Raw genomic sequence first — 14,980 nt, forward strand, 5'->3', positions numbered from 1 at the left:
GAAAGGAGGTTTACATAAGCGGCCATTCAAAAGCTCAGTGGGACTCCTCTTTATGGCTGCGAGAAGGAAAGAGAGACGACAGAGCGAGCGAGAGAATGGACTCAGACAGCTTTGCAGACAAGCTAATGCTTATAAATTTATCTAGCTGCATTATTAATTCCATCATATACCTCTGAATAAATAATGAACAGGGAGAAAAGGGGAAATCAGATGAGGAAAACACTACATGCATTTCTCGTTGTCCCTGAAAAGGACCAAATGTCCCCTCTCTCTGTGGGGTAGTTAAAGATGATGGTTTGGAGATTGGATAAAGGTTGGAATGATGGGTCAGGGTAACGTTTGAGGCCAAGCAGGGTTAGAGGTAGGACCAGGTGGATGTGTCAGACGGACGGGTACTTGCATTAAAAGCTGTGGAGGAGGAGGCACTGAGGAAGATCAATCAGCCAGGTAAATATAAATATCAGAGCAACAAATGACTAAAAAGTCAGATATTACTGTAAAAAGAGTCAATGGTGATGTCCTCAAATTGTTTTCATTTTTTGGATTGTTTTTGTCTGAACAATAATCAATATACAAAGAAGCTAAATGAGAAATGCAGCATTTTAACACATTTGAGAGTCTGCAAACAGCGAATGTTCAACTTTTCATCTTTGTTTGTTTGTTAGTAGGATTACGCAAATACAGGACAGATTACCACAAAACTCAGTGGCATGGGTCAGGGAAGAACCCATCAAGGTTCCGTGCTGATCTGGACAGTTCTTTGTCAGCTTCTTTAACATTGCATTTAACAGTCATTTTTTGACATTTTCATAGAAAACATGATCTTCAATTCAAGTTCTAATTATCAACAAAGACAATATTGAACATATCATTCAAACATTTATCCTGGAGTCCAGCCAGTGACACATGACTGGAGGTGGGAGTTAGAGTTAATCTGACCAATACAAATTTAAAAGACTTACGATCTAGAAATGTTTATTTGCATAAAGCGGGAAAGGTTAGCACGGTCATCTCAAAGACTCAGGTCAACAAACTCTATACACAGAGAGAATTTGGGCATCCAGCTAAGATGAGTCCAAAGGCACAAAGCAGAATGATCAGTAACAGCTATAGGCTTAAAGGAATCATTGGAGGTGATTAACATCTCTGTTCATGATGCAGCAGGACAATGACTTTAAACACCAGTGTAAACCTATAGAACGACAGTCAGAGCTGAGACTTTAACTCAACAGAGATGTTGTGGAAACCTGGGGATCACTGTTCACAGCAAACATAATTTCTGAACTGAAGGAGTTCTGTAAGAAGACTGGGCCAAAATTCCTCCTGAATGTTGTGCAGATACCAGTCATACAGTTATTCAATGAAAAGGATTGTCTTTTTTCTTACACCATCAACGTGAATGTTGGATGGGCGTATTCAATAAGGACATGAAGGATTATTGTTCATTAAAATAAGAACATTGTCTTTGTCGACATTTGTGACTTACAAGAGCATCCGAACATATGTTAAGGCCTCACACATCTTCATGAATCATGTAGTGCTCTAGCCTCCTCCTTGTCTCAGTGATCCTCACGTTGAATGCCTGCAGGTGTTAACACTATGGAGAATAGTGTGTGACTCTTCAAAGACATGCCCTTGGAAGCATCCTACGCAGAACAAACTCTTTGTGGCCTAGTTGACTGAGACACTGACCGACTTTACCCGCTTGACAGCTATTGGCAAGGGAAGATGGAAACCACACTGATGCAGCGGTGCATACTCTCGCACACACAAACACACACAAACAAACACACACAGCACATGGTAGCACAGCATTAAACTGGGGCTAAGTGCTCTGTTGCCTTCTGGAGGGAGTGTTAATTGTACTGTATGTGCAAGTCCTTGATGCAGCAGTGGGTGTTACCACCTCAGGACAAAATAAAAACAGCCACAAGACGTAAAAACAAAAGAGGAGGAAGAAAAAGAAGGGAAGGGTTTTTTTCTTCTCTTGGGGAGCCTGTGCACAGTTAAACACTGGGGTGTACTTGTATCTGAGAGAGAGAGTGAAAGAGGGAGGAGAGCTCTCCCTCTCATCTCTCCACCTGCTTTCTTCTAGGAGCCCGTGGTCTCGTTCACAGCCGTGGACGAGCCCTCGGGCTACGGCAGGATAAAATAAGACGCCCCTCTGTGTGCCAGCAACTGTTTCAGGCTGAATTATCCATGTTAGGTGACTCACGCAGGCTACCCTCAAGAAACACCCTCATAAGCTGCAGTGAGCAGAGCGCCTGAATGATATCTGAATTCCTGCTGCAGTTGCAGTAAATGCGAATAGTTGTCAGAGGAACCAGATGAGCAAAAACAATGACTCACAATGTTTGAATTTATATAAGCTTTTTATGGCAATCTATTGGAAATCTGATGGAACCTCCCCCTGGTATGAATTCACACTTAAAAATGTTGGGTTCTTTCCTGACCACATCCTTCCACCAAGTCCCATAGTAATCAGTCCTCTAGTTTTATGAAATCCTACTTAATTACAGACAAACAGATAGACAGACAAATACACAAACCAAGACTAAAACAAAACCTCCTTGGCGGAGGTAATTGAAGGTTTAAAAACCATGACACTGACCAATCACAGTCCTCTGGTAGCCTAATGGTAACAGCACATGCAGCAGAACCGCAATTTACCCTTGGTTTGATTTTGGCTGAGGACCTCGGCCTCTCCAGTGCTGACTGACAAAATAAAGGTAGAAAAATGGCACAAAGCCCAATCAACAGTCAGAACTCACCCGATGACAGCAAAGGCAGGAAGTTCCTGGAGGTCAAAGGGGAAGTCCAGCCGGAAACGTGTTTTAAACAGGGCTGTGATGGTCTCTGGGGGAAGAACCAAATACAGCAGGAGTTAGGAAGGAAACTAAAACACTGTCAACACAATCATCAAAATCGCACAACTACTGGAGGTAGATGCAGGGAAGTGAACAAGTGTTAACAGCAGCTCAGGTCCCGATGGAAGGTAACGGGTGTGAAGTAAATACAACTTTCTGCTTGTTGTGGAGGTGGCATAACACAGACAGAGCAAAGTGTTGGGAAAACAGAGGGTCAGAGAAATTCTTGTGAGAGACAAAATAAAAATGTTTACAAGAGCACTGGAGATCCTGAAGCAGGGTTTTCATTGGCTGAGAGTTTTGCCTTGTGCCTGGCTACCACCATTAATGTCAGTATTACACTCGCGCTGTAAAAGAACAATCTAGTTTTTATCATTGTGAGCTTAGTGAGACAGTTGTGAGGCTTTATAACAGAGCACATCTGCCAAATGATCCCAGTCCTCCTCAGCTTTATTTTCATCATCAAGATTTGTTTAATACATTAATGATCTAAGATGCCTTCAAGTGATATTACATCTCCGGCTGTACTGTGAACATTATTAAGAAGAGAACATTAACAGTGGGCTAATCGTTGCTAATGAGTTCTGTTCAATATGACTTTTACCAAATAAATGTCAGTTATGACATTTCGTATAGACAATGAATTTTTTAAAAACAGTTAGTGTTTTCTCTTGTTTTTGCTGATGTTGCAACTTTTAGCAGCTTTTTCTAAAAAGTACCCATCTCCCTGATACAGTAGAAAATCAAATTATGTTGAATCCCTCTTTTCAACTTTATTACTTGTGTTCAAGGTGGGGTCAGCCATTTTAATCCAATACACTTTTAGTCGAATTCTGCTAATATCTCCTCACAGTCCGTTAGCTCTAAGTTCTCTGTGTGCCCTGGAAGAAATCCTGTTTAAATACACAGCTCTGGCTCTGTATTTGGTTAGCGGACCCAGCATCGATTTCCAAAGTAGAGGTCACAAACATTATATGCTAATCCTCTTTATTAGAACAATTTATAAATAAAACATGTGGAAACATCCCCTGCTACATTTTAAATGAGATAGTGTCATCATTCATCTGCCTTTTATTATGAACCGATAGGTCAGTATTGTCCCATTTGCTAATGTTGCTGGTGGCTAATTCCGACTTGTTGAGATCAGTGGTTCACCTTGGTGAGCACATGCATGGATGTGGGGGGAGGAGCCTGTGAAGGACCAGTGAAGGGAGAGGTGTATTTGTTTTTTAGTATAGAGCTGAAACCAATAAAAAGGAAGGCATTTTTGAGTTTGATGATGTAACTTGTTATAAAGTTGGTTGTTTTGTTGCCATATTCTAAAATAAACTCCCCCCGAAAAAAATTGGTATATTATTTCGATAGCTTTGAGTCTTGTATAACTTGTAACAAATATTGTGAGACACTTTAGTCGAATATAAAGAAGCAAAGACTTTGGAACGAAGCAAACCACTCATTTCAATGAGGTCGTTCACCCAAGGAAGAATGTTAAATCACTTTCCGTTACTGGCACTTCACATTAATATAATACAGTGCTGCATATAGTCCTCGTTACCTTCGTCTCTGTTCCAAACAGCCAGGACTCTGAAGATGAAGGCACTGAATGTCGCAGCAAAGAAACCTCTCCAATAGTTCCTCACCGCAAAGAATGTGGACGTTACTTCAATACTGAACAACACTCCTGTAACACACACCCACACAAACAGACTCATTATGGACCACACATGATACTTACAAAGGCCTTGATCATATATGATTAATAAAATAGTACAAAAATAAAACGTCAATTCAGACTCATGCATCGTATTGCAGTGGGTAACTTTGTCAGGAGGTGCAAAGGCAATATACGACAGTCCAAAACATAAAAACACAAACTAGGTAAAGACTATGACAACAGCATCTACACTCAGATATATTCTCAGTTGTTTTGTTCATTCTTTTTACTTTTGGTTTAGACCATGTTGTGAGATTTGTAATAGCCAGTAAGCAGAGCATGTAAGACTCTAAAGTTGACATGAGCTGATTTAATCTGTACAAAAAGCAAAGGGATATTGCCTTCACTAACAGATCCCCTCTGAAACATCACTGAAATTGCTCCATCAATTTCACTGACATAAAGTTCACCATGTGCACTGTTGTGTGAAGTTCTCTATCATTTTTAGGGTGTAGACCTTCTACGTAAAGTGCCTTTAGATAATGTATATTTTGATTTGGCACTATACAAATAAAATTGAATTGAATATCATATATACATACATACACACACGGAGACTCACCTCCAATGGGGGCAGCAAAACAGCAGCCCACTCCTACAGCACAGGCTGCTGCCAGCATCTCAATGTTCCTCGACTCATTCTGGAACACACACACACACACACACACACAAACACACGGAAGCATAAGCTTAAAAGTAAAAAAATTAAGAAGTTGACAAATAAGCTCAATTATTTTACTGTAGTTAAATGACATTAATAACTGCAGAGTTCATATAATATGAGACTCTTCCTGCAAGAGAATCATGATGACCGTGTTGTAAGAGGAGGATTTGCAGTGTGACACACAGTGGGACCGACAGAGAGGAACAAATGAAAGGACTGAGCTGCATGACTGAAGGGCAGTGACTGATCTTACCTTCATTCCTATGAGACTGGCTTCATTTAAGCAGCATGACAGTGATAAAGGGAGGTTAGTGTGTGTGTGCGTATGTGTGCTTTCCCTGTGTGACTTTATGCTCATTGGCTTATCCTGTGCTTACAAACTTATAACGTGCAACAACTCACGCTGTACTGGTGCTTGCATACACACACACATTTATTTTATCATTATCCTTAATCCTGCCAACTTTTTTTTTTCAACTGTTCCAGGCTGGATCCTCTCTTCTCCTAGATCATGAAATAGTCATGTTAACTTCATGAATACAAATTTGTGCCTATTGAGATTTGAAAACACGAAAAAAATGTGCTTAACAAACCAGTCTATGACACAAAGATGGTCAAGAAAATATCTTCCGTGTTTTCTATGTCCCTAAGAGAAAAATCTAAATGAGAAAACTGGCGAGTGCTTTGTAAAATCATTAATTTTGTGTTATTATTACCACCTAGGAACAAAGCAATTGGTATGAACCAATTTTTTGTGAATTCAAGTGTAGATCCCAAAGTTTCCAAAGACACCAATCATGTCAGGCTGTTCAAAAGAAAATGCACAAAAGCACAAGACAGAACACAATATCTGGAGTCCTAAAAAACATGGGTTCCAAATATTGTTGGGTTTGTGTATACTAGTCAGTGCAAAGTAAGATACAGTAACTTCATCATAGACATTTCAGTTACAACAAGGTGATATGATAGTGCCTGACAAATGATTTTGACAAGGACAAATACAAGGATAATACTATATTTTGAAGAATGTTTCTGAGGCAAGATACTCAAATAAACATTTAGCTTAAATTTTAGATAACTTTTGAATTTATTTGACAAGACCTGAGTAGTGGGAAGAAGGAACACGGACCGGAGATCATGCAGAATTACCTTAATCCCTATAAAACCAGGCTCCTTCAGGAAGCATGAGAATACAAAACAAAGTTCGACGAGTAAGGACAGATGAATACCACTTTTTTTAAAAACTGCTAATATTAACTGTTTAAGTGATTGTAAGACTTAACATTTCAGTCTGATTTCCACTCATGTTGTTCAATAAGTAACAAAACAGCATTTCAGTACCAAAAACTCAATAAACTAACAGTCATAGTCCTGATTTAAAAAAAACATTTGCTTCTAAATCTCTATTAAATCTGACCCAGTGAGAGCACTTCTCAAACAATGGCTCCTCCGTGTGTGTGTGTGTGTGTGAAGGACTCATCCTTCTTTTTTAAAAAATGGACAGCACGCTATCTAAAAGCACGCTGAAAAATAAAAAACTGGCTTTTACAGCCCACATTAGTATACTGTACTTCAAACTATGAAGAGTTACTGCTGCAGAGGCACACACACACACACACACACACACACACACACACACACACACACACACACGGTAAAGAGTAACAGTGTACCTCAAGAGTGTTACTCTTTACAATAGATGATGATGATGATGATGATTATTGCAGAAAGATAAAAAGGAAGATGGGGAGATGGAAAAATAAAAGCGGTCACATTGAGCGAGAGAATAATGGAGGAGACTGAGGGACAGAAAGTGCCTAGCGAGGGTTGTAAAATAAAGCCCGTCATGACATGTAAAGTATATTGGTTTGAGCAAAATGCCAATGTGGATGTACTGCATTAGACGACAGGAAACCCTGCCAACTAAGCACAGGAGGATTTCATTTTCTCAACCTCAGCTGCAGTAAAATCAGGTGTTCATCTAAACTGTCACATTAAAATGATCTTTATCCTACTGAAGTGTTTTAGTGCTTTGATCATCATGTATATATATATATATATATATATATATATATATATATATATATATATATATATATATATATATATATATATATATATATATATATATATATATATATATATATATATATATATATATATATATATATATATATATATATATATATATATATATATATATATATATATATATATACATATATATATATATACACATATATATATATATATATATATATATATATATATATATATATATATATATATATATATATATATATATATATATATATATATATATATATATATATATATATATATATATATATACATACATATATATATATATATATATATATATATATACACATACATATTGACATTGCAATCACTGATTTGATGCTATGCTATCACTGTTTCTGTTTTATGTATGTTAATTTATATGTTTGTCCTGCTGTAAGTCAGGTCCGTCTTCATGGACAATAAAAGTTAATTAGCTTGTCTTTTCTAGCACATCTACAACTACAATCCGGTCCAGTTCAGCTGATCCTCCAAATCACCATTGTAAACACAATCGATATCTGTTTTGTCGAAGCAGCTGACTACATAATGCTTCTTTCTTCAGCTTGAGGCCATAAAGTAGAAGGGTTTTTGCAGCTCTTGCACTGACTCTTCATTCAGTCCCACTGCCCTGTGTACTCTCCTCAAGCCTTCCCATCTCCCCATCGTTTTTTCCCCAAAGAGAAGTGCTCACATCTTCAGAAAAGATAGAGATGAGAGTAAGATTTTCTCTGCCTTCCTCCAGCTCCCGGCCTCCTCTCCCAAAGGATGGAAAAGATGGAGAGGATGAAACGCGAGAAGGAGGAGACGCATGAGGAAGAAAATTATTTTTCTGTCTTTCCCCTGATCGATCAGCATCTTTACCATCCAGCTTTTTCCATATTCTATGCCTTCCCCCCACCATACCAAATAAAATGCTCAACTCCTTTCGCTGCATCTATCTGAGCAAAGTTAGTCTTCAAGATGAAAACATCCAGACTTTATGGGATGAGAGAGATTGATTCCTATGAAAAAGAAAAAAAATTGCATTTTGAGCCTGGCTGCTTTTGAGATGAATTTTTGATGACCGAAACCACGTGAGCAGCTCTGAATAAAAGCATCGACTTCAGCAACGCAAAACCTCCTTTGATACTTTGAACTAATTTGATTCTCGGGAGATATGAATGTACACTTGCTCTTCTTATTGAAGACAAACTAACATTGGATCGCACAAGCCACATTCAGAGTCCGTACAAGACTAATGTTAACACAACACACAGCAGCTGAATGCTGGATGAGCCAGTTACAGTCTGATGAATGGCCCTTCCTTAATACATTCATGCAAAGCGGCTGTTTGCTGATTCCACTAACACTCTACCCAGAATCCCTCTCTTCTTTCCACACTTTGAATTTTCTGGTGTCATGTTAGTGCCACAAGAGTAATTAGTGTTCGCCCTGTAGATCCAGTTTTAAAAATTGCTTTTCAACATTTGACTGTTTTGTTATTAAGTTCGGCAGTTTTTTGCATGACAAACTCTGTACAGCTGATGGAACCAGGTTACATTTTCCAAATGTTTCCACTGAGTGTGTCTTTATTAATCTGTTAAGCAGTATGTGACAAATTCAAGCAGTGAAGCCAGTAATTGACAAGGGGACATGTTAATCATCATTTGAAGTGATTTCAGTGTAATGGAGTTGCAAATGTGTAGGTGTTGTATGGGGGAAACACGGAGTTATGAAATAGACCAAAATGTGTTAACCATACAAAAATATTGTTATTGCATTGTTGCCGTACAGGGGTCATAATCTTAAGTATAACCAAAAACAAATTCTATGTGAACAGTGGGGCGGCTGTGGCTCAGGTGGGAGAGCTGTGCGGTTCGATCTCAGTCTTCCCCATTACACATGCCGAAGTGTCCTTGGGCAAGATACTGAACCTCTCATCTATTTTACAAAGTGCTGCACATAGACAGACGCACTGTATCAATGTGTGTGTGAATTGGTGAACGGCAAAAACTGAACTGTAAAGTGCTTTGAGTGGTTAACAAGACTAGAAAAGCAAATTGAGACCATTAACAGACCACTAGGGCGGTCACTTTTTATTTGAAATTCAAACATTCAAGTGAGGGTGGGGGGAAAAGTTGGTATTTGAGCTGTAATGACCCATTCATCTTGACCTATCAATAAAGTAATGTTACTTTGCTATGACAATGAAGGACTAGCAAGCAAAGCCGTCCTGAGCAGACAATCGTGACACCAGAGCATCTGCGGAGTGGCGTGTGGTAAATGGTAAAGTTACGATCAAAGGTGAGGCTGTTTGTCGTCTTTGTACCATGTAGCTGCCTTATTACAAATCTGTGGGCTCACCTGTTAGCAGCAGCTGAGGAGCCACCACAGACGAGTGGAGCAACGTCAAGTGTTCAACTTTGTCTGACAGCTCCAGTGAACATCTGAACTATTTAATGCAGTAACCCAACTTTAACATACATACCTGCGGTTTTATAATTGATCAAGTTGTATTTGCATGTTCACTACAAGCAGAACTGAGCTTCAGTGCTTGTTTTTGAGTGACATTCAATATTCTGTCAACTTTTTAGAAGAATATGAATTGCTCTTAAAAAAGAAATATATATTCCAGCCTTGATTAAAATGTCACTACCAAGATAGAGAGGGCAAGGAGGCAAACCTGTGTATCTGAAAGGCACAACTCAGTTTGCAAAGCATTCACAGCGTATTCCTCACAAAGCACAGCAACAACAGAGAGTGACTAAGTTCACCAAGGGAATCGGTTTAATGGACAAAAACTGGATTTTGAAGAGGTGAATGAAATGGAATGAGAAAAATAACTTGAGTTGGAGGTTGAAACTCTTTCCATCAGTATTTGTTATATGGCGTGTACAGCTTATAGGGAGAAACAATAAAAAGAGAAATGAATAATAGATGTTTTAATTTAACGCCGCAAAAACACACTGAAATCAAGTGAGCAGTTGTGCAAAATGTTGAAGGAGTGAAAGGAAACTTGAGAGGAGAAAAAGAAATAAACAGGACTTACCTCGTAAATTCCTCCAAACAGAGACATGAACCTGCTGAGGAGAGCAGCACACAGACTGGCGATATGTACGAACGGACCCTGACAGGAGAGGGAAAAAAGAACATAAAATACCACAGGTGTAAACTTATGACCGTACATAAAGATGGACAAAATTAAGATAAACCATCTTCTGACTGGCTGGCTGCAGTATAGGTCATAAACCCCACCCTCTCAGACATGAGCCAAATTAAAGCCAAAGTACACATCTCATACATTGTTCCCAAAAAACATTTACCGTGTTAATTTTTCTGGTTTCTGAAGTTAAGGTTTGATTAGTTATTTGATTGACAGCTGAGACTGACTCGTGATTTGTCAGGGAGGTTTGTACAGCAGGAACTTATTACCGCTGCTCCGCTTCACAATCACTACTGCACCGACTCTGGCTCTAAATGTCGTCACCTGCACAAGATGGCAGCGCCCGTATCAGGAAGCTGGTGAAAGGAGAACTCAGGCAGCAGCTGATTCTTATGCAGAAGATTTTAATGCAGACTTGATGCATCAAGGAGACCAGAAGGTGGAACAATATACAAACGCTAACAGACTAACATGAGCAATTGTCTCCCCCAAGTCTGAAGAGGTCTTCCACAGCATCGCCATATATCTCCCTCTACTTGAGTCACCCATTCTAACAGCACATCCATGAAAGGCTACAATTGCTGTCCCTCTCTATGTTATATGTAGGTGTTCGCATCCTATTGGATAGGTAATCCTAAAGTATGCATTCCTGAATCACATTGTCCTTATGTCTTGCCACTGGTGAAATACGCAAAAAGAGTTAAAGTTGGTGAGAGTTGAAGTTGGTGCCTCTCTGTCTAATATACAATATACATAATATATAGTGGCATATACAGTAATGTGTGAGGATGGTCAAAAATTCCTCAACAACTTTATTCAGTGAGAGGAAGTGTGGATACGTTCTTCATCTTTATAAAAAAGTAATTGAGACAAACATTACAAGCCGAGAAGCACTTAAGCCTCCTGTTTGTTGTGCGTCACATGAGACAGCACGTAAAACTCTTTGAAAACACATCATCAACAACAAAGTCCACAGTGAATGTTAAAATTCAGAGGATGATGTTCAAAGTGGAACCAACAGGATTAAAAGTGAGAGCATTAGAAGAGTGATGCTCAAGTTATAGGAAGTGAGCGGCTCCTCGGAATCCAGACTGGATGCTGCTGCAGGCGTACACAGCCAGAGGGGCCTGCGGCGTGTGGGCGTGTGTGTGCGCGTGTGCGTGTAATAAGGGGAAAAAACAATTTTACTGTCAGTATGTCTTGGGGCTAATTGTCTTTTGGGGGATGCCATACTTACCTGAAACAGTTTTTGCTAAAGGACAGAGAAGTATACACTACATTTTCCAAACTCATCCACACAAAGTAGTGTACAGGACATAAACAACATCTGCATAGTGAATTGTCTTCTACCTCCCTTTGGGTTTACAAAAGGTCCCAAGTTAACTCTGCACGCTCCCTCTTTCTCATTTTGTTTTCCCTCCTCTCCAGATTCCACACTCTGTGCTCTCAAGCCCAATTCATGCTGCTGCATAGGCTATAGCCTTAATGTAGGAGAGCTGGTATCAGCTGCAACTGAGATTGTATGGGTTTAAATGGGTTTGTACTGAGGGTGTAGCGGTACAAGTATTTTCTACATACTTGTAAAGAAAACTTTCGGGACATAGGTGGACTGAACGTCTGTGTGTTATTAAAACACAGCTCCTCATGACATTTAAGCATCAACAATCCAGGGTTTAGGGTTAGGGTTAAAGCAGTATACGAAATAACAGACTGAGCCCCAGAGAACAATAACCGAGCCCGACCCGACAGGGGTTTGGATTTTGTGTCAGAACCTGACCCGAGCCTGATGTTTACCCCGATTACAGGCACATGCAGTGTAAAAAGATCATGTAGAAAGTCCAGCATCATTTTAAACAAACCCTGCCTGATCATGTTGGGTATCCACACTCTAATAACAAATGCCCTAGGTGATCAGAAATTATTTTATTTGTTGTATTTATTTTTGTAAATGTATTTTGTAAGTAGGTTGCCGCCAGTTGCACTTGAAGAATGACAGCCATTGTCTATTAAACTAGTGTTCAATTATAAAAAAGAAAAAAAAGCAACTTAATGCTTTATGCTTGTTTTCCCACAGCTATGTTAAGTCCAGAGGGGATAATGTTGTCAGGTAGTCACTTCATTGCTTAAAGCTAATGTAATTGGCTGTAATGTTATCATTTTTTTTTATTTCATGTTTTTATTTATTCTAGTCAGTTTGTTTGATGACCTATAAAAAGCCGAGTAGGTGAAAAAAGGTTAAAGCTTCTGCCAGTGTCAAACTTAAGTGCTGGCATATGGCGATTTCCTGGAGGCAGAATGTACCAGTGCAAAATGTATTCATATTAAACTTGCCAAACTTTCAATACTCAGCCTTTTATGAATCATGTGTAAATCATGCAGCAGGGATGTAGAATGGGAGCTGGAGACGGTGATGTTTCCCTGAGAAGTTCATGTAGCGTTCACTGATTTCTATAATATGCACTGATAGGTCTGCATATATGCACTGATTTCAGTCATGATAGAGCTGCTCTACTTTTTCAAGGCCCACTGGGAAAACTGCTCAAACACTTCACTGGGACCTTAATGAGTTTTTGATGACTGATAACGGTTTAAATTGGAGCTGCAGCCAGCTGGTATTCTTCTCTGATTCTGAAAGCTTATTTCAGATGTTGTGTAAGCTGGTGTTCAAACCTGATGGCAGCTCGGTGCTGGGTCCATATTTTATCACAGACAAAGATTTAATGCAGCGAATCAGTGAAACTGTTTTACAGAACAACACACTGTGCAATAGCTGTTGAATGAGGATCACCACTTGAGTTTACCTGGCATTGCTAACTAAAATTAAATAAAAATTGTATTGATTTTGTCAGCAATACTAAGTTTGATTTTTATGGTAAGTTTATTTTTTACGTGCACATCAAGACTGCAGCCAGCTAACCAGGGTGTTCCAGACATCATTCTCCCCAGCAAAGTGTTTATAGCTCCCCCTGTGGGATATGTTATCCCTGCGGCGATTTTCTGGGTCAGGGGTTAGGGCGAAAAACTCATCTTGGCTGCTTGTATTTGCAATATCATTCTTTCTGTCACTACCCGAAGCTCATGATCATAGGTGATGGTCAGAATATAGATCGACTGGTAAATTAAAAAAAAAATGATCTTGCCGCCACAAGGGGGAGGTGGTGCTTGAAAACGCATGTTGCAGACCGTATTTTGACTGACATACGGTATTCGCTGTTTCATTGACTGACAAGCTGCTACTGTGAGTGGACATGTGCATGTTATAGGGCTGAGCGATATGGACAAAACCAAATATCGCGATATTTTTAGGCTATATCACGATACACAATATATATCTCTATATTTTGAAAACTCCTCTTAATCACTGTACAAATGTTAAATTCATAAAAGTCCACAGGAAGTGGCTCAGCTAGTGGACGTTAGCATTTCCGACGGTCCCTGAATGCACCTCGTCAGGAAGATATCAGCGGACATTAAGGCTTACAACACGGTGTAAATGATCTGACTGGTTTCGAGTCGAATATAAATGTCGGGGCCTTATGATCATTGAGCAGCTGTGGATCATAGAGAAAAAAATGTATACTCTATGATCGCGATATAGTCATTTTATACATTGCAGGTGGTACAAGCCACGATACATCGAGTATATTCAATATATTTAACATGCTGTCCCAGCCTACAGTACATCATCTTTCCATTTAGTACCATTAAACCTTCATGGGCCCATAGAGCAGGTGATGCTGTTTTGTAGAAATCGTGTGGTGTGTGTGTGTGTGTGGTGTGTGTGTGTGTGTGTGTGTGTGTGTGTGTGTGTGTGTGTTACCTCCTTGCCCAGCGGCATGCCACTGCCTAGAGCGCAGGTGAGACCGATGACTTTGGCCACAAAGGTTTTGAAGGTGAGGTATTCCTTCAACACCACTCCTCTCAGGATGGTCTTCATTTCTGGAATACCTGAACCTGCAGGGTGGAGGGGACATGAGGTGCTTACAACAGATTGTAAAGTATTTGTCTGTAACTTCCGATATTGATGACTAAATACGCAAAATAAAATCAAGTCACAAATCATCCTTGGGTGTAAATTAGAGAAAACTCAGCTAATCTGCTTCATCAGGACTAAGTGGTTTGAACACATTTGACTGACAGTGACAACATAAACAGACCATGATCACAATTTGATTTAAAATGGTACTAAACTCATCAGCTAGATTCAAGTTTCCATCCAAATGCAGCTGGTGGAGCTCATTTTCCAGTCAGGTGCCATCAAAGCATCACAGAAGTGGATGCAACAAGATGGTGTGATTAAAAGGTTATCAGTTAAAGCTAAATGTGGTGGAAATCTTTGTTTCATTTATTACTTTGAGGAAGGCTACTCATCACTCCTCACAGTTTTGATGTTTTTGTTTGCCCCGATTTTTCATTTTTTTGGCAGAGAAGCTTCAGTTAACAACCAAGTCCCACGCTTCACGTGCGCCATGATTTATTTGCCAAGTCTGTTTCCTTTGCACTGTCAA

General features: G+C 39.4%; 1 protein-coding gene across 3 annotated transcripts in view; it reads right to left on the bottom strand.

Annotated features, from left to right (window-relative positions):
- Positions 1 to 14,980, bottom strand: part of LOC118106101 (chloride channel protein 2) — a 148,419-nt gene that overhangs the window by 58,056 nt on the left and 75,383 nt on the right. For all 3 annotated transcript variants that reach the window (XM_035154358.2, XM_047339589.1, XM_035154357.2), the window contains 5 exons: positions 14,293 to 14,426; positions 10,359 to 10,436; positions 5,144 to 5,222; positions 4,423 to 4,548; positions 2,772 to 2,856 (listed from right to left, as the gene is read on the bottom strand). In XM_035154358.2, coding sequence (XP_035010249.1) covers positions 2,772 to 2,856; positions 4,423 to 4,548; positions 5,144 to 5,222; positions 10,359 to 10,436; positions 14,293 to 14,426 — 502 coding nt within the window. The remainder of the gene's footprint in view (positions 1 to 2,771; positions 2,857 to 4,422; positions 4,549 to 5,143; positions 5,223 to 10,358; positions 10,437 to 14,292; positions 14,427 to 14,980) is intronic.

This window comes from Hippoglossus stenolepis, chromosome 4 (assembly GCF_022539355.2).
Source record: "Hippoglossus stenolepis isolate QCI-W04-F060 chromosome 4, HSTE1.2, whole genome shotgun sequence".
In the NCBI taxonomy this organism is placed as follows: Eukaryota; Metazoa; Chordata; class Actinopteri; order Pleuronectiformes; family Pleuronectidae; genus Hippoglossus; species Hippoglossus stenolepis.